The sequence below is a fragment of the Pseudorca crassidens genome, chromosome 2 (assembly GCF_039906515.1).
Source record: "Pseudorca crassidens isolate mPseCra1 chromosome 2, mPseCra1.hap1, whole genome shotgun sequence".
Lineage (NCBI taxonomy): Eukaryota > Metazoa > Chordata > Mammalia > Artiodactyla > Delphinidae > Pseudorca > Pseudorca crassidens.
Window position 1 is genome coordinate 6,789,789 of NC_090297.1, and position 19,425 is coordinate 6,809,213.

Here is a 19,425-nt window from a genome sequence, read left to right on the forward strand (position 1 = left end):
TCTTGCCAATCAATACTCACGTTACCTGCCCGTCCTCCTAGGTCATTCCTCCCAGGGTTAGCGTTGGAAGCTAACTGCTTCTTAACTAAATCAGGGACCCAACTGGAAGACCAAAGTCTTCCATTTGCCACTGGGGGCACGGAAATCTCACAGCAGTCACCCTCCCTCGAGGCCTGGGGCAGGGAGACCCTTCCTCAGAGAAGGAAGCCTTAAATGTGCCACCTGGGGGATGTGTGGAACCACTAAAAGGAAGTCTCCCTGGCAGGCAGAGACTGTATGTGAGGCCCAGCATCTGTGATTTCTTCTTTCTTCTCCAGAAACTCCACTCTGTTTCTCTGGGCAAAAATCCGCTTTATCTCCACAACTGTTCGGCCCTTGGTCTCAGGAATGATCACGTAGATGTAAACAGCAGTGAGGAGGCAGATTCCGGCAAAGATAATGAAGCTGTAGGCACCACTGACCTCCTAGGCCAAGAGACAAGAAAACAGGAGGGGATGGAGGAAGAAAGGAATGCCGGGGACAGCTCTGGGTGAGGGCTTTGTGAGTCACACAGGAGTTTCTCAGTGGCCAGTTCTGCTTTACGCCCAGAGGAGTGGAAGAGCTAGACAACTGGGTCCTGCCCTCACATCAGAAAGGACTCGGCCTTTTAACAACAGGGACAGAATGTCCTCTAGACTTGACTGCACACCTTCAGAAACAGAGGGAGGAGGTGGACGTGGGGGAATCGTTCCCTCACCCTGGCTCTAGCTTGCTTTGCACTTGGCCGACCAGAGCCCCTGCATAATGAACGCGTCACCGCCTGAGTGTGGGACCTGCCTTCAGTGGTGGGAAACTGGCGTACTTACAGTTTGGCTGAAGTGGCGCCCTGTGTGTTTTATGGACCTTGGAGAGTCGCCCCCCCTTGTCGAATTCGCAGATGTTCTTAGCAGACGAGGCACCCCTGCCTATTTCCCGGAGCCCCTTCTGCCTGGGGCGGGGCGGGGGAGGCAAGGTGGAGCAGGAATTGGGGGCAAGGGGCCGCACACACACACCCCCCCGCGCCATGCTCCCCACCGCATGTCCCCCCCACTCACCTGGATGGACGGGAACACGAAGCCCACGATGACGCTGGTGAGCCCGATCATGGCCCCGTCCACTGCGAAGGCGGCCGCGAGGGCTGCAGGAAGATCTCGGTCCTCACCACGGAGGGCACGGGAGCTGGGGGCAGAGAGCGCAGGACCAGGGGAGCGGAGAGGGGCGCGGAGGGCCCTTTAGGGGCACAGTCTGTTCCGGATGGCCGAGGGAGGAAGTTCACATCTCTCCTCCTGGGTGCGCCCATAGCTGAGCTTCGAGCTGAGCCTCTGAGGGCCTCAAGGTCACACCAAGGCCGCTCTTCCCCGTGGTGGTGTCATTTTGAAATTCGCAGACAAGGGGAGGGGGAGCAGAGCTGAATGAGCGCTTGAGCGTGGGACGTGCTGCCCCCTGTGGTAGATCTGGGGAATGGCAGGCACCTTGCCTTGGGGCAGTTTCTCAACCTTTTTTCATTCAGGAGTCTTGTCTAAAATGTCTAAGGCCATTTTTCCCCCTTAATCACCATCCCTCATGAAATTATAATACAACAGATATACTTTATATCCGTTTATATACAGTAGGTCTATCTATGACTTTATATATTCTTTATATATTAACATATTATCTATATTCTTTATTACAAAAATAAGATTCTCTCTCCCCCCAGTTAATTTCCAACCCTTGAAGATGGACAGGAATTCAGAGCCCCGGAATGAGCTGCCCTTGGGAAGTCAAATGGGAAACTCCTACAACTGGCGAGGAGGGGGCCCCTTCCTCAGGGCTTTGTGCCCTAAAGGGGTAGCAGTGAGGGAAGTTATCGACGCTGCCCTCCCTGGCCTCCTGCCTCCTGCCCCCTGGGGCCGGGCAGCCAAGCAGCCCTTTAGGAGGTAGCTCACATGTCAAATCAGTCCACCATCTGATCCCACATCTGCCGGCACAGCTGATTACTCCTGGTCTTCCAGGAGGAGCCCGAGGCCCAGAGAAGCACAGTGGCTTGCTTTGGGAAACGCACAGGCAGTAAGGGGTGGAATGGCCCAGAACCCAGGTCTCCTGACACAAACACCAGCACTGCTCCCACCAGGCCCTCCTGCCTCCATATTGGAGGTGTGCCGGGAAGGCTTCCTGTTGAAAATCCCACTTAAATATCCTTCAACACGACCGTGTCGGTCTAATTCACAGCTGCATCCCCAGTGCCTGGCACAGCAGGTGTTCCATCAGCGTGTGTTCAATGGATCAATACCTTTATTTTGGCTTATGGACAGCTCTTTCAAAACCAAGATTCTGCAGGGAATATTCTAGTCTTAGGAGTCAGAGGGGTCTTTCCGCAAGCAGTGGGAACTGCGTTAGATTCTCAGGAGGACACACAGAGGAGGGGAAGCCTGGAGTCTGGAGGCTGCCCCCAAGGAAGGTGGAAGTGAAGGCCCAAGGCTGCCAGCACATGGACACGGGGATAAAGCAACACAGGACTGTAGCTGTAGGCCAGGGGACCAAAGACAACTGAGCCCCGGGTGGGCTGTGGGCTTGGAGGCTAACGTGAGCATGTAGAGGGTTTGGATGCAAACTGAGGGGCCCCCAGTGGGGTCTGGCTGGCAAGAGCTCCCTCTTTGCAGAGGCTCATCCCGTTCTTGGACACTGGAACTGAAGCTGGGCAACTCTGGGAGCCACAGGAGATTGGGGGGCCCCAGCCTGGCCGTGGCACTGGTTGGAACTTAGTAAATGTTTGTTGAATGAATGAATGAATGAATGTGAGCTGGAATGGCCTTTCAAGAAAAAGGTAAACTGAACTGAGAATTCCAGGGTGGGTGGGGCTTGTGTAGGAACAGGGGAAAAGGTGGAGAGAACATCATGAGAAATACCAGTCAAGGGCATCTATTCATTCAACAAATACCGGGCACCTCCTATGTGCTGGGCCCTGGAAGGAGGTGGGGCATGCAGGTGCTCACTGGGCCCGATGGAATGTCCTGGGATGTAGGATGATGCCAAGGTAAGACAGCTCAGGGACCGTGCTCTGTGGGGAGAGGCAGGGCTGTCTGTGCCTGAGAGGCCCAGGCCTGGGACCTCTAAGAGCCTGAGGCCAAGAGCCCCACATGCGGACAAGCCCACATGCGGGCCTCACCTTCCTGCCACAGGAAGGAACCACACCTGGATTTCTGAGCACCTGCGTGGGCCTCCAGGGCTCTGAGGGCAAGAGAGGGAAGATGAGACCAGGAGTGAACCTAGCATTCTAGTCAACGGGGGCCTCCAGGAGCCGTACCTGATTGAGAGAAACGTTAACAGGAGGAATGCCGACCACTTATTTATTTTCTGCCCTTCACAGATGCTAACCCACTGAATCTTCTTGACACCCCTCTGAGGGAGGATAATATTGTTTCAATCCTACAAATGTGGAATCAGAGCACAGAGAGCCTGAACACAGACAAAGAGGACACTGGGTCCCTCAGGGGTCAAGCAATGGCCCAAGTCAAATGATCAGCAGCAGATGGAGCTGGGACCAGGATTCTGCACTCTCTGCTAGAATCCTTCTAGAAGGCATCAGACCAGGAGAGCTGGCAGACCCCTATCTCTGCTCCCCACTACCAGGGCAACAGATGACACATACTCAGGGTGAACAGACCTCAACCAAACTAAGTATGCAGGTAACGATTTCACTACAGTTATGAAAAACGCTGTGAAGGTGGGGTTCGTGCAGGGCTGGCGGTGGAGGTGAACCAAGAACGACTCCTTCAATGAAGTTGTCTCCAAGGGGCAAGGTGAGAGATGAGCTGGGGGAGGGGCAGCCTCCTAGAATGGATGACTTGGGGATGAAGAGCCAGCCCGGCCGCTGAGCAGAGGCGTGAGGAGCTCTGATTCACGCAGGCAGGCAGGGTGGGGTCCATTTCAATATTTGAAGCAAGAGAGGAGTTGGCTGCAGCTGGAAGGGATATCCTGGGTCTGGTGCCACCTGGGCAGCTGCCGGTTACGTTTTCAGGCAGAGCCAACAGGACTTGCCAATGGGTTGGAAGGAGAGAGTGAGAGAAAAAAAGTTGCCGGGGATGCCACCAAGGTCTCCAAAAGGCAACTGGCAACTATCTTTATAGATAATGTCCAGTTTTATTTACTTCTTTTCACCTAAGTCCTTAAATGTTCTAAGAACTTAGATTATTTTCAAATGAGAAAATAAGGTCTTTAAAAAGGAAACTTTGATTAAACCAAAACAGGACTGTAACTAGCTTTTTTAAAAAAATCACTTCTTTTTTTTTTTGGTAAAGATTTATTTATTATTTATCTATTTATTTATTTTTGACTCCGTCCGGTCTTAGTTGTAGCACACGGGATATTCGTTGTGGTGCACGAGCTTCCCTCTATCTGTGGCACGCGGGTTCCAGAGCGTGTGGGCTCTGTAGTTTGCGGCACGCTGGCTCTAGTCGAGGTGTGCGGGCTTAGTAGCCCCACAGCATGTGGGATCTTAGTTCTCTGACCAGGGATCGAACCTGCATCCCCTGAATTGTAAGGCAGATTCTTTACCACTGGACCACCAGGGAAGTCCCTGTAACTAGCATTTTCCTCGATAGCTGCATCATCACCCTTCACCTCGCCTGTTCCTCCACAGGCTCCCCTGCCCTGCTGTTCCCTGAACACAGCCAGCTTTGTCCCCCTGAAGGTCCTTGTGCTCACCCAGGAATTAAAAAGGAAGTCATGATGGAGAGGACAGCTTGGCAAAAAAGGCGAAGAATGAAGACATTGTCTCTGAGTTACAAGAATAATCTCTTCGCACATTCTCATCCTCACATACGATTGCATTTTCAACTACAGACGGTCCCCTGACTTAAGAAGGTCCAAAATTTTCAACTTTACCATGGTGGGAAAGTGATACACAGTCACTAGAAACTATACTTCAGGGACTTTCCTGGTGGCGCAGTCGTTAAGAATCTGCCTGTTAACGTAGGGGATGCAGGTTTGATCCCTGATTCAAGAAGATCCCACATGCCACGAATGGCCACAACTACTGAGCCTGCGCGCCTAGAGCCCGTACCTGAGTGTAGCAACGAACACCCAACGCAGCCAAAAACAAATACATTTATAAAAAAAAGTAAGAAACTGTACTTTGAATTTTGATCTTTTCCCCGGGCTATCAATAGGCAGTACGATCCTCTCTTGTGATGCCAGGCAGCTCCCCGTCAGCCACATGATCATGAAGGTCAGTGACAATCACGCTGTTTTTCACTTTCTGTACAGTATTCAATAACTTACATGAGACATTCAACACTTCATTATAAAATAGGCTTTGTGTCAAATGATTTTGCCCAACTGTAAACGAATGCACGTTTTCTAACCACATTAAAGGTAGGCTGGGCTAAGTGATGATGTTTAGTAGGTTAGGTGTATTAAATGCTTTTTTTTGTTTTTTTTTTGCGGTACGTGGGCCTCTCACTGTTGTAGCCTCTCCCGTTGCGGAGCACAGACTCCGGACGCGCAGGCTCAGCGGCCATGGCTCACGGGCCCAGCCGCTCCGCGGCATGCGGGATCCTCCCGGACCGGGGCACGAACCCGCGTCCCCTGCGTCGGCAGGCGGACTCTCAACCACTGCGCCACCAGGGAAGCCCGTGCATATAGTTTTAATTGTAAAGGCACAGTTACTGCAAAAGCAACAACAGGGCAGAAACAGCTGAGGACATACAAAATGCTGTCCGCTTTCAGAATATTTCACACTATGGCCATCCTGTGTATTTTCAACATTTTTGTATGACACGTATAACAAAAATATGCTAAGAAAATGACAAATGAGAGGGACGTATTTCCTGTTGGGCGGCCTTTTGTGTTTTAATCTCGCTCTGACACTGTTCCCAGTTACTCCCTAGCCTCTCATTGCTTCTTTTCCTACTTCTTTCTGATCTGGGCTCCAAGATATTTTTAATGGTAGAGACCGACATGCTTGTTGACACGTGTTAGGATTTCAAGATGAGAGCTCTACCCCATTTTGTACTCGCGGCACACATCAATCAGACCAAGCTCACCTGCCAGCACCTCACCTTCCTTCATGTCCCCCATCCTAACCTTCCGGTTGGCCTGTGAGTGGTGTTCCTACTGCAGTTAAGGTATCTTTCTCTTCGTCTTCCCGCATACGAATGCGTTTGGTCCCTGGTCATCACTTATCCTCACGCTAGTGTAGAGTCTGCCGTCCACGCCGACCTCCGTCCTCAGTTTCTTCTGCTTGTTGAATGGAACGACGTCCGATCTTCCGTCTCTTTATTCTACTCTAGATCATTATTGGTGGACATCTTCTAGTGCAGTGCGCTTAAACATTTGCATATTGAAATATATGTTTTATGGAACTTCTTGTTTCTCCTTTACTTCATGGTTAGGACATTCGATTTAATTATTTATTTGCATGTACATGGGTAGGTAATTGAAGTCACCCACGAACTCTACTTCAGGACGGGGCGTTACATTGCACACGAAGGGGGCGTGGAGTTTGACACGCAGAGTTTGAGATCACTGGCCCTAGCGGTGTGGGTTCTGTTACAGGGACCTCCCACCCCCCCCTGTTCATCCTCCCCTGCGTGCTCCGGCCCCCGTCCCACCCCTCTGCGTGCCCCGCCCTCCGCCCCACCCCTCTGCGTGCCCCCGCCCCGTCCCTTCCGGGCAGAAGAGCGAGGTCCGACCTGGAAGCTCAGCGCCGAGACGCGGATGCCGTAGCCGACCAGCAGGAGGCGCCGCCTACCCAGCCGCTCGACAGCGCCTGCCTGGAGGGGAAGGACGGGCGATGAGGAGCCTCGACGGCACCAGGCGGGGGGCGCCCGGAATTCTTGGGCCTGGGCCACCACTATCTCCTCAGCCCCTCCTTAAGTGCCCGCTCGCCCCTGCTGCCTGCTCCGTGGAACTTAGGCCCTTATCCCGACGGGAACTTGACGTTCGTGCCGCAGACTCTGCACCACTACTCCTCCCTGTCTCAGGCATCTACAGACCCCGGGTCTAGGCTCCTTGACCACCTCTCCCCCGCCAGCCCCCCGCACTGTAATAACTATGTTTTCTAGTTTCTGCGTCTGATGCTTTGACATCTGGGGGCCTTCCTGACGCTGGAGGGACTGCCCCCCACACACCGTTAGCCGGTTTCTAGAGATAGCAGACCGCTCAGCTGTGCGTGCGCCTTTCACATGGAACCCGCCCGGAGCCGCCACCACCCCACCCCACCCCACCCCCTGCTCCATCAGGCTCTCACCTGCCCCCGCCGCCCCCAGCCAGCGTCCCTCTGCCTTATCGCCCAGGGCAGGTACCAGACAACCAGGAACAGCCCGGCATTGGTGCCCGGGAACCGCCTGAAATCTTTCAAACTAGGCAGTCCTAAACCTGCTTACCCTGCCTTGCCTGTTCCTTCCCACGGAAACCATAAGAAAGGCTCTTGCCCACGTACTGCTGTCCGCCCCCCCCGCCAGATGCTTCTCCATGTGGCCTTGTGTGCACCTCTCTCCCTTGGGAACCGTGAGCAACGCTGTCTTTTCAGTGGCAATCATCTCACACCCCCGAGATAATAATAATGCCTACATTTTCACATAACCCCCTCCCATTACCTGCTGCTTCAATTCACGTCGAGGCCGCCCAGAATCTGGCCTCACTTCATGAGGGTCCCTCTCACCCCCAGGTACTTTCTTTTCCACTGCCAGGACACACACCTCCTGATCAGCCGGTACCTTCTCGAATATTCCAAGCTTGGACAATGCTTCGTCCGACCAGCATGCCTGCCTTCCTTCTTGTTCTAATGCCCTTTTCATTCTACTCCATCCTCACCTGTAGCACCCACAGCAGTGCTACCAGCAAGGCATCACTGTCACCCCACGCCAGGCCCTGTACGGTCACTTTACACGTCCCCTCCGTCCTTCCAACAACCCTACAGACGGGGATTATCACTGCCATTCAGTGAGGGCCCAACAGGAGCAAAACGGCAATCCCAGGATTGTATAAACAAGGTAGAGATAAGCCCAACGTCTCCTTCTGTGCTTAGTACCCAGACACCGCTCCTCAGGGAGAGAGAGGGAGGCGCCCCTGTCTTTCTGGCTTGGCTTTCTCCAGGTAGGATGATGGGGAAGAGGGTCCTAGTTATGACGATGTACCCTAGAGGAGGAGGGCTCTGAGGACAGAGGGTGGACCCTGCCCTAGAGGAAGGCGAGGGGCTACGGGAATCCGCTGGAGGAAGGGGTGCACAGACTCCCGGGAGGGTGGAGAATTGGGCCTGGGGGCCTCCCAGCTCCTCCCATTTCCGGCTCTTTTCCTTCACTCGGCCCTCCCCACCATGCTGAATCCTCTGAAGTTTGATTGGGGCTTAAACTGGCTCTGGGGAAAATACAGATAAGTAATAAATAATTTTTTAAAACACTTTTAAACTCCAAGGTAACTCAAGAAACAGGAACTAAAATAATAGTGAGATAACTCGGAAAAGTTCTAGAGAAAGGACCATCATGGTCCCTTGACCTTGTAAATGTCTATTCACATTTTTTTTTTTTTTTTGGTACACGGGCCTCTCACTGTTGTGGCCTCTCCCATTGCGGAGCACAGGCTCCAGACGCGCAGGCTCAGCGGCCATGGCTCACAGGCCCAGCCGCTCCGCGTGGGATCTTCCCGGACCGGGGCACAAACCCGTGTCCCCTGCATCGGCAGGCGGACTCTCAACCACTGCGCCACCAGGGAAGCCCCTGTCTATTCACTTTTTTAACACAGGCATAAGTGGTTCAGATTTTAAATATAAAACTCTGAAATAATAGTTTTATGCCAACAGTAACAACACGTGCATCAGTATACTGGGTATTTCAATCACCGTAACCATTGTACAAAGGAAGAAACTTGAATTTTAAGGTGTTTAAGTGGCCTGGTTAAGGTCACACAGTGGTAAGTGTGGGCACGTCCGAAAGTCTGTGTCACTCCAGTCACCCCAGGAGCAGTGCCACCAGCAGTGGACCCTGGGGGGCTCTTCTCTGTCTGCGGGGCACCGACTCAGAGATGCCCAATGGGAGGGACGCTTGTGGGTGGCTCACCAAGATGAAGCTCATCCCTGTGTTCACCACGCTGGCACCCACTGTTATGGGGAATGAACCCCTCCATGCCAGCCGAGGGAGGCGTAGATCACGTCCGCGTAGTAGCTGACCTAAAACAAAAGCACAAGGGCTGTGAGGAGAGACCTGAAGGCCCAAGCCGCTGACAACTTTCCTGACTCAGTCAGGACACACAGTCCTGAAAGCCTAGGGGACCCCTTGGACAGGAAGGAGGCAGTAGGTGGGAGAAAAGAGCCGTGACCTGAAGACTTGAGACCTGGGATGGAGGCTGGCTCTGCCGGAGCCCGGGTTATAGCTCTTCCCCTCTCGGGGCCTTGAGTTCTGCATCTGTAAAATGGGACCCCGAGAATTTTCCCTCTGTCGCTTTGTTAGTCTATGATCTCAGGCCCCACAGAATGACCCCTCGCCTCTCATTCCAGGCCTAGGCAGCCCCAGGCTCAAGCTTCTCTCCTGGCCCAGCCCCAAGGATGTGGGCAATGCAGCACTTCCGAAAGCCACCACGTGCCCTGGCTCCTGCCTGAGCTGTGTACCACTCGACGTCTCCCGCTGAGCAGCCGTGAGTCCCCGAGGGCCTGATGCCATCACTTCCTGACACTTTCCTTAAGCACCGTATGGGTTACGCATCCAGTCTCCGACGTTTCTGGAAGCAGCCTCCCGGCCCTGTTTTTGCAGATCTTCACCCTTCGCCTACACCATCAATAGATACAATTATAGCAAAAGAACTGCGCATACCGTGTTGACCCTGCAGAGCTGCTGGCCGGCCATGGGCAAGACGATGGAGACCAGCTGCCAGTGGACAGGCGGACACGTGAAGAGGCTGAGCACAGCCAGTGGCCCTCGGCCCTCTCGGCCTGGTCCTCCACGCGCGTTTCTTCCACCTCGTCCTCCACATCTGCCCAGCCTCTCAGCTTCTGCAGAGCTGCGGGGAGCAGAGCGGTCCCCTCCTGTCGCTGACAGCAGCTGACCCAAGGCTTAGGGAAACACAGGGGCACAGCTCCCCAGGAGCTCGGCCCAGCCCTGGCCACAGGCTCCCCGTTTTCCCAGGGCAGGATGCTCATTGGACCCCAGCTAGGTCCCCAACACCGTGACCGTGTCCCCAGTCACAACCACACCTCCACCTGGGCAAGCTTGCAGAAGTCAAGGCCCACCAGCCATGATGCCGGCTCTCACCATGTTCTCCGCTGGACCACACCTCAGAGTTGACCTGGACTCCCCAGTGCCAAGGGCACCTCTGTCCCGTCCCACTGGTGCCTGCGTTGTGGAGTGCATTTCCCCGCCCCGCCCCCTGCCCGTTCTCTGCTTCGGGCACTAGGGAGGGATGTTTGGCGGGCACGGGGAGGCGGCTGGGAAGTGAACGTGGTGGGAGGGTCTTGACAGAGCAGCCTGTATCTCCAGTACCTTGTCGAACTTCTTCATCTCTTTTCTGAATCAGGGTGGACCTGGGGCTCTCGGGGAAGAATGGCAGAGAGGGGAGCCAAAACAGTGCGGGGACCCCCGTGAGTGCCAAGAGCACCGGCTAGCCTGGAAGGACCCAACACTGAGAACAAGAACACCCAACACTGGGGAACCCCTGCCCTTCAGCTGACCTTCCGCATGTCCCGACTCTGTCCTGACTCTCCTCTTACAAACTCACTCACCCACATTGTTCCACCCCTCCGTGAGAGCCAAGGACAGCAGGGACCTAGTCCTTGCCAAGATGTGGCTGCCCAGAACCCACCCACAGCAGGGTTCCACATTTTAAAATGGAGAAAATAATTACAATTTTCAAAAGATCTGCTGTTAACTCATTCTGCAGGAAGAGTATTGCTTTTCTTAGAACAGCATATGATTTAAAAGTGTGAGCCTTGGAAAAGGTGAACCCATGTCTTGCTTCCTAACTTTATGGCTGGAAATGGCATAATCTCTGCCTTGCTGGAGGCTGGGGTCGAGGAGCGTGCTGGAACCAGCACCGTGGCTGTGTGAGCTCCTTCTGGAAGGTCTGGGTTAAGGAGGCAGCACTGAGACTCATCTAAGCCTTACTAGCTATGATGGGAACTGGAAGAGGCATTTTACTTCTCTAGGCCTCAGTTTTCTCATCAGTAAAATAAAGATGATGATGATGATGGTGATAAAGTGCCCCCTGAAGAGTGGTGAGGGGTGACAGGCATCGCACACTAGGCATCACTACAAGGCAGCTGTTGGCAGCAACGGGCCCAGCCTGGCTTCCCCTTCAGCTGCACTGGGGTAGTTTGGGAATCGTTAAAACTAATGACCTTTCACTGAGCACGACTGGGTCCTGAGTCTCTTCAAGGTACTCTGGGGAATACAAAGTCATAAGTCTACCCATTAAGGAATTCCTGTGGAATTTAGGTAACTTGAAAATGTTTACGAGGAAAAAAAAAATAAAGAAAGAAACCCCACTGTGTTCTTGTGGGCCTTTAATGCTGGCCTGCATTCCAGCCACACTCTCGAGGCCATTCTCTCGCCCACTCCCCCAGAGGGCCATTTCCCCCTTTCTCATCTGTCCTAAAGCTTCCCTCCTGCTTCCCCAACCCTCCCTCTCAGGCAATGGCCTGGCCACCTTCCACTTGGAGAGTAGAGGCAACCATCCACCCACGTGACAGTGACCGTGGCGGTGTGCCTGCCCCTCCTGCATCATTGCCCTCGCTGCAGGACCACTCGCACAGCGTCCCAGCTGAAAAAACAAAGCGAAACAAAAAACCCTTCTCTCCAGCCTGCTTCCCCTTCCAGCTACCCCCCAACTTCTCTCCTTCCTTTACAGCAAAACTCCCAAGAGTCGTGTGTGCCCCTTGTCTCCGATCTCCTCCCAGCCCCACGCACAATTTGTCCCCATCGCTCACCCAAACTGCTCTCGTCAAGGTCACCCGTCTCCAAACAAGCCACACATTGCCCAACCCAAAGGGCACCTCTTGGCCTCACCTCACTTGATCCGCCAGACACACGGGCACAGCCGAGCCCCATGTGTCCAGACCCCGCCCCCTCGGCCCCCCCATAGCTCCCATGCTCCCTCTCACCACCACCCCCAGACCTTGGTGAGCCCCAGGTACCTGTAGGGTTGCCCAGGATGGCTTGCAGGCCGAAGATCTGTGCCAGGAAGATTCCCACGATGACAAACACCTCCGTCATTGTTCCCAGAGCACCCCTCAGGTTCTTGGGAGCTAACTCTCCCAGCTACACGGGAAGGGCACTGTAGGAGGTGCCTGGATCTAGCAAAACAAAAACCAGGGGAGGAGAAAAGAAACAGTCCCAGTCTCCTGGGGCCCCGGAAACCTGAGATTTAATTAATCTCATAGTCCCTGAGTTTCTCTGTGGCATCAGCACCACTGACAGGCAGCCTGTACGCCCCCCACCTCCCCTCCACGGAGATGGAAATTGGCCACGTGGACTTAGTTCGCACTAAGAAGGAAACCTTTCCAGAATCCTCAGACTCCCAGGGGACACGGCAGGATGTCCTCTCCTTCCTAGCTGCGGAGCTGGGGCCACTTGTTACAGGCGAGACTGTGTTCCTGGGATGTGGGACTGAAAGATAGGTCTTTTGCTTGGGATTATTTTCTGATTTTTCTGAAGCACAGGTTACTTGTATCACTTTTGTTTTTTTTATAGAAGAAACCACCCTAGTTAAGAAACCTCGGTCCCCTGCTGACAGTCCCCAAATTCTGTGCTCTTTTGCTTGAAGCTTCTCACCCTCCGCGTGAACTAGACACCTTCCTTGGAAGATACCTTGTAAAGCCTTATCAGTTTGTACTTCAAGGTAAAAGTGTGTTTTTAAAGATCTTCCCCTGATAGAGTTTGTTAAATAAGGGGAAGGGGAGAGAGAACATGAGGTTTTCGAGAGTCTGGGGATGGAGACAAGAGGATGCCCCCAAAGGGAAAAGAGCCATTCAGAACCAGGAAGACCCTGCTGCCCCTGCTTCCCGCCTTGGCCAGTGTGTCTGACTCAGACCCTTCTCCCCACAGCTGACCCTGAGCATGGGCTTGGGGCTTCAGCCATCACTGTAGGTACCTGCACAGAATCCCAGTGCCACTCGAGAAAAGATGATCAGCTCGGAAGGTTTGGTCACTTTGCTGACTCCCTTCGGGATGGCGGGATGGCAGGGATGGCGAAGTCTTTGTTGATCAGCAGTGTTCCCTTTCTGCAAGGACAGCAGAGCCCAGAGGGCATGGGGGCTGAGGCAGCAGAAGCTCTCCTGACACCAACTCCTATTCTCCAGGGCAGCCGTTACAGGAGTGCCGGAACGTGCCTGAGAAAGGCTGATGGCTGGGAAGCGTGGAAAGCAAGGACCAGTGGGCAGAGGCCCCAGGAAGGGAGGTTTGGGGTCAGCAGGGGTGGCGGGAGGAGCGCGAGCATGCTAACCATTGGAGCTGACTGAAGACAGTGAGGAAGGAGGAAGGAATGGGCCTGCCTCTGCAAGGAGGGAGCTTCCTGTCACTGGTGGTATTCAAGCAGAGAGTAGGCCGGATGAAGACTGTCAAGAATGGTGAACAGGGGAACCCCACAACAGGTGGGAGACAGAGCTGGATTAGATGATCGCTAAGATTCCTCCCAAGGCTGAAAAACCGTGAGTCTAGGAAGTGGGGGGAGGGAGTGTCTGAAGAATAGAACACGCTGGATGCCCCTGCCTGTCTCCCAGGATCCATAGCTACATTCCAGACTGTGTTCTGTGCCCCATGCTGACTGGCATCGTGGCTCCCTTGCCCCCCTCATCCCCACATGTGGCTTGGATTTTGCCAAAGGAGAAAACAGCAGTGGATCAGGAAGGAAGATGGTGGCCCAGTTATAGGGTGGCTGCTGGCTGCACCACCCTTGGTGATCTCTCCACACGCTGCCCACGTTCGAGGGCCATCAGGGCCCTGAGTGACACAGGTGCATCATCTCTGAGGCCAGGAGTGGAGGAGGGGGATCTCTAAACAGAAACCCAGACACCCCTCCTGGGGGGACAGTCGTAAGAGTTCTACAAAAGTCCCCTTCTAGGCAACACTGAGGACTCATCAGATACACAGACTGGTTTTCTCAGGCCACTTTTCTCTTCCTGGGGTGGCCATACCTCTGAGAGAACTGCCATCCAAGCCCAAACTCAGAGCAGAGGATCAGCCAGCCCAGAGGCTGCAGGTCAGGAGAGAACAAACAGCCCACACGAACCCCTTCCTGGTGACCAGGAAGCCTTAGCTTAGCTCAGGGCTGGTCCTGACCCCACTAGGGCAAGGCCAGCTCCACCGCACCAGCTGGTCTCAGGGTCCTCATCTGCAAAATGAGGGCAATGATGAAACCATCTCTGAGGTCCCAAGTTCTGTAACTCTGGGTTCAGACAAGGAGGTGGGGGCCAAGCTGCTAGAACAGTTCAGGCACTCTTGGTGTAGCTGAGAACAGCACAGTGTGAATTACAAAAAAGCCTGGATTATGGCATAATTGCAATATAGTGAATGTTTCCTTCATTCAAGTATACAACGAATGGCAAATTAATTGTTAACCAAGTATCTATGAGAAGAGGTCCTATGAGTCCTGCTTTATACAGAATTAATTTTCAATTGCCAATATTTTCTTTGTTTTTTTGTTTGTTTTTGTTTGTTTGTTTGTTTGGCTGGGCCTTGCCATTTGTGGGATCTTAGTTCCCTGACGAGGGATTGAACCCCGGCTCTCGGCAATGAGAGCTCGGGGTCCTAACCACTGGACCACCAGGGAGTTCCCCAGTATTTTCCTTTATGCATGAATACTGAACTGGTATGGTTCTTTAAGAGCTAGTTTTCTTTAGAGGACTCCCCACTCCTCCCTACAAACTGCCGGCCATGGCACATCAAGTCCAAGTGTAACTGCGAATTCCCAAGAGTGAGATCTGGCCATATGGGATTCCGTGCGGCCTCGCCCTGAGGACTTGGCTCACTCCCTTCCTTCCCGGGAACCTTGATCTGGACATCCCTCCTTATCTGCAGAACCACCTCTTGGCAGCAACTGGGCTTACGTGTAAAGATGAGTGAGTCTGTGCAAACCAAGCAAAGTACAAGAACTATTCTTCATTCTCAAACAAGACACAAGTCAGGGGCACATGGACTGACTCGGTCTGAACCCCAAAGCTCAGAACAACACGGATGAGGCTGCACGGGGAGAGGCTGCAGCTGTTACAACTTGGAGCCATGGGTCACCTGACCTCGAATCAAACCCAGTCAACAAGCATTTATTGAACACCTGCTAGAAGTGCTGAGTATGGTCAAGACTTTGCTCTCAAAGGCTGATCCATCTCCACGGGGTGGACAACAGAGGGGCTGCTGTTCCCATGCAGCTGACAAGGGGAAGAAATCCCAAGGAATTCAAGGACTTGCTTTAGGGTCAGGATGTCTATGGCAAAGTGGGGGCCGGACTTCAGGCCTCCTGCTTTTCAAGGTCGCACAACTCCCCACCACGTGCACAAGTGCCAAGAGACAACATGCTTTACTAATGTGAATTTTGAGGGACAACAGCACCCTTCTTCTTTACCTGCCTCATTTGTCAACCAGCAGGCCAATAAGCAGGGACCCCACCAAGACGCCCAGAGGAGACATGGACATGGTGCAGGACCACAGCAGCAGCATGACTTTCTTGTCCGTGAAGGCTCCGTGTCGCTCAAAGTAGGTTTCATTATAAAAGGACTTCAAGACCTGGAAGACACTGCCCCATCCATAGACAATCAGGTAACTCGTGAGAGACCAAGAAGTAATGTTCTCAGTTGCCCCTGGTCATTGTCCTGAAGGATGTGTCTATCAACACGCTCAGGACACAATTGATTCTCTGTTGTTACCTGGAGATAAAAAAAAAGCCTACAGTATGATGGGGTGAGACGAGGACCCAGGCTGCTCGAGATGTTAACAATTCACTGCTGGGAATTCCCTGATGGCCCAGCAGTTAGGACTCCAAGTTTCTACGCCAGGGGGTGCAGGTTTGATCCCTGGTTGGGGAACTAAGAACCCACATGCTGAGCGACATGGCAACAACAAAAAAATTCACTTTGCAGAAACTTGCTGTGCAAGAGGCAACATAAGAAATATTGTTACTTCAAGACAGTATAGTACTGGCACAAAAACAGAAACACAGATCAGTGGGACAGGATAGAAGCCCAGAGATAAACCCACGCACCTATGGTCAACTAATCTATGACAAAGGAGGCAAGGATATACAATGGAGAAAAGACAGTCTCTTCAATAAGTGGTGCTGGGAAAACTGGACAGCTACATGTAAAAGAATGAAATTAGAACACTCCCTAACACCATACACAAAAATAAACTCAAAATGGATTAGAGACCTAAATGTAAGGTCAGACACTATACAACTTTTAGAGGAAAACATAGGCAGAACACCCCATGACATAAATCACAGCAAGATTCTTTTTGACCCACCTCCTAGAGGAATGGAAATAAAAACAAAAATAAACAAGTGGGAGCTAATGAAACTTAAAAGCTTTTGCACAACAAAGGAAACCATGAACAAGACGAAAAGACAACCCTCAGAGTGGGAGAAAATATTTGCAAACAAAGCAACTGACAAAGGATTAATCTCCAAAATATACAAGCCCCTCTTGCAGCTCAATATCAAAAAAACAAACAACCCAATCCAAAAATGGGCAGAAGACCTAAATAGACATTTCACCAAAGAAAATATACAGATTGCCAGGAAACCCATGAAAGGATGCTCAACATCACTAATCATGAGAGAAATGCAAACCAAAACTACAATGAGGTATCACCTCACACCGGTCATAATGGCCAGCATCAAAAAGTCTACAAACAATAAATGCTGGAGAGGGTGTGGAGAAAAGGGAACCCTCTTACACTGTTGGTGGGAATGTAAATTGGTACAGCCACTGTGGAGAACAGTATGGAGGTTCCTTAAAAAAACTAAAAACAGAACTACCGTATGACCCAGCAATCCCACTACTGGGCATATATCCTGAGAAAACCATAATTCAGAAAGAGTCAGGTACCACAATGTTCACTGCAGCTCTATTTACAATAGCCAGGACATGGAATCAACCTAAATGTCCATCGACAGATGAATGGATACAGAAGATATGGCACATATATACACTGGAATATTACTCAGCTATAAAAACAAAACAAAACAATATTGAGTTATTTGTAGTGAGGTGGATGGACCTAGAGTCTGTCATACAGAGTGAAGTAAGTCAGAAAGAGAAAAACAAATACCGTATGCTAACACATATATATGGAATCTAAAAAAAAAAAAAAGTTCTGAAGAACCTTGGGGCAGGACAGGAATAAAGACGCAGATGTAGAGAATGGACTTGAGGACACGGGGAGGGGGAAGGGTAAGCTGGGACAAAGTGAGAGAGTGGCACTGACATATATACACTACCAAGTGTAAAACAGATAGCTAGTGGGAAGCAGCCGCATAGCACAGGGAGATCAGCTCGGTGCTTTGTGTCCACCTAGAGGGGTGGGATAGGGAGGGTGGGAGGGAGACGCAAGAGGGAGGAGATATGGGGATATACGTATATGTATAGCTGATTCACTTTGTTATACAGCAGAAACTAACACACCATTGTAAAGCAATTTTACTCCAATAAAGATGCTAAAAAAACAAAAAAGAAATATTGTTGCTAATTGTATGACTTTGGGCAAGTTCTACCTCTGTAAGTCTTAGTTTCCTCCTTAGTTATAGAAATAATATATATCCAATAGAGAATTTAAGAGCTTCACTGTGATATAGTGATGGTACATTGCTTGACTGAGAAAAAAATGTTCCTTCAATGGTGATAATGATAAGTATATTAATATAAGCCATGAGCAACTACTGCAGTACCTCCTATAAAGCAGAATTAAGTGTAGCTATAAAGTAATGAGTGATTTTTTTTTTTTGCGGTACTCGGGCCTCTCACTGTTGTGGCCACTCCCGTTGCTGAGCACAGGCTCCGGACGCGCAGGCTCAGCGGCCATGGCTTACGGGCCCAGCCGCTCCGCGGCATGTGGGATCTTCCCAGACCGGGGCACGAACCCGTGTCCCCTGCATCGGCAGGCGGACTCTCAACCACTGCGCCACCAGGGAAGCCCAATGACAGTGATTTTTAAAAGTAGAGCAGGACTCATACACCCAAATGCATGGGAACAGACACTGGGTCCTGTCCTTGCCCTTTCAGGGACCTTCTTCCTGTAACTATTCCCTGTCTGTCCTGCATCACTGGTTCCTTTATTTTTTTGGCCACGCGGCATGGCTTGTGGGATTGAAGCTTGTGGACCCAGGTTCAGTCCCTGACCTGGGCCCTTCACAGTGAAAGCACCAAGTCCTAACCACTGGACCACCAGAGAATTCCCAATACACCTTTCTTTATTGCATCCTTCTCGTCACAATACAAACATGACTCTTGCCCTATAAAACCCTAACACAACCCCCCTTCTCCCTCCACTAAGCTTCATTTTTTGTTCCCCTGTACAGCAAAACTCCTTAAAAAGCTGTCTCTCCTCCACTCTGCCCATTCTCCCCGAACCCACTCCAGTCAAGCTTTTGTCTCAACTCAGCTGCTCTTGTCAAGGTCACGCATGCCCTCCATGAGGTCAAAGCCAGTGGTCAACTCTCACGCTTCATCTTTACTCGGCATCAGGGCCTGTCCCTCCCTCCTGACTCACATGCTTTACTAGGCCTTTGGGAGACTCTTTTTCCTTTGCTTCCCCTCACCCCAATCCTAACCCCTAAGGGTTTAGTCCTTGACTCCATCCTCTTTGTCATCTGCAAGTGGTCTTCCCAGGGGAAAGGCAGTGAGACTAAGGCCCAAAGCTACTGGGCAGGGAATCCAAGCCCATCTCCTCCCACCCGCTTCCCAATGTGCCTGGAAAGGATGACATTGTGGGGCGGGGCGGGGGTGTGTGTGTGTGGGGGGGGGGAGGGGAATAGCCCACAGCTCTAGTCATTCCCTGGTCTGCAGAGGCCGCCTCCCAGGACTACTAGAGGAAGGCAGCTGCTTCCGGAAGAAAGCTGGTGGCTTCCGGAAGAAAGATGGCGGCCTCCACAGGGCAAAATGGCCACCTTCTCCTGCCCACCTCTTGCCCACCCACCTTGTGCGGTGTGTTAACCACAGCGATGTTGCAGCCGTATTGGAAGGCCTGGCCAAAGGCTGTGCTCGGCGTGGCCAGCACCAGCGTGGATTAGAGGCACTGCAGGAGAGGAGGTTTACGGTCAGGGACTGGGAGGTTAGTCCTGGGACTTCCGGAAGTGGGGCCGAGGCTGGGCTGGAAGTGGGGGTGGAGGACCCCAGGCCATGTCCAGGGGAGTGGGGGAGGTGCCGGAGGTTGGGGGGAGTGGATGGCATCATTTCCTGTTCCTTGAACGAATCCCCCTCCTTAAAGATACAGCTATGCGTCTCCTCTGGGC

The 19,425-nt window shown here is 52.2% G+C and overlaps 1 protein-coding gene across 1 annotated transcript; it reads right to left on the reverse strand.

Annotated features, from left to right (window-relative positions):
- Nucleotides 1–228: 228 nt before the first annotated feature.
- Nucleotides 229–19,199, reverse strand: SLC2A7 (solute carrier family 2 member 7; the record flags this gene model as incomplete). The annotated part of the gene is given in 16 exon segments (XM_067729976.1): nt 229–464; nt 1,074–1,147; nt 1,150–1,197; nt 2,994–3,022; nt 3,024–3,058; nt 6,693–6,773; nt 9,057–9,106; nt 9,109–9,166; nt 9,807–9,904; nt 9,907–9,993; nt 10,473–10,595; nt 12,122–12,274; nt 13,078–13,165; nt 13,168–13,207; nt 15,544–15,704; nt 19,110–19,199. Coding segments are annotated over 16 exon segments (1,437 nt in total), but the record flags the coding sequence as incomplete, so codon positions are not given.
- Nucleotides 19,200–19,425: the final 226 nt, after the last annotated feature.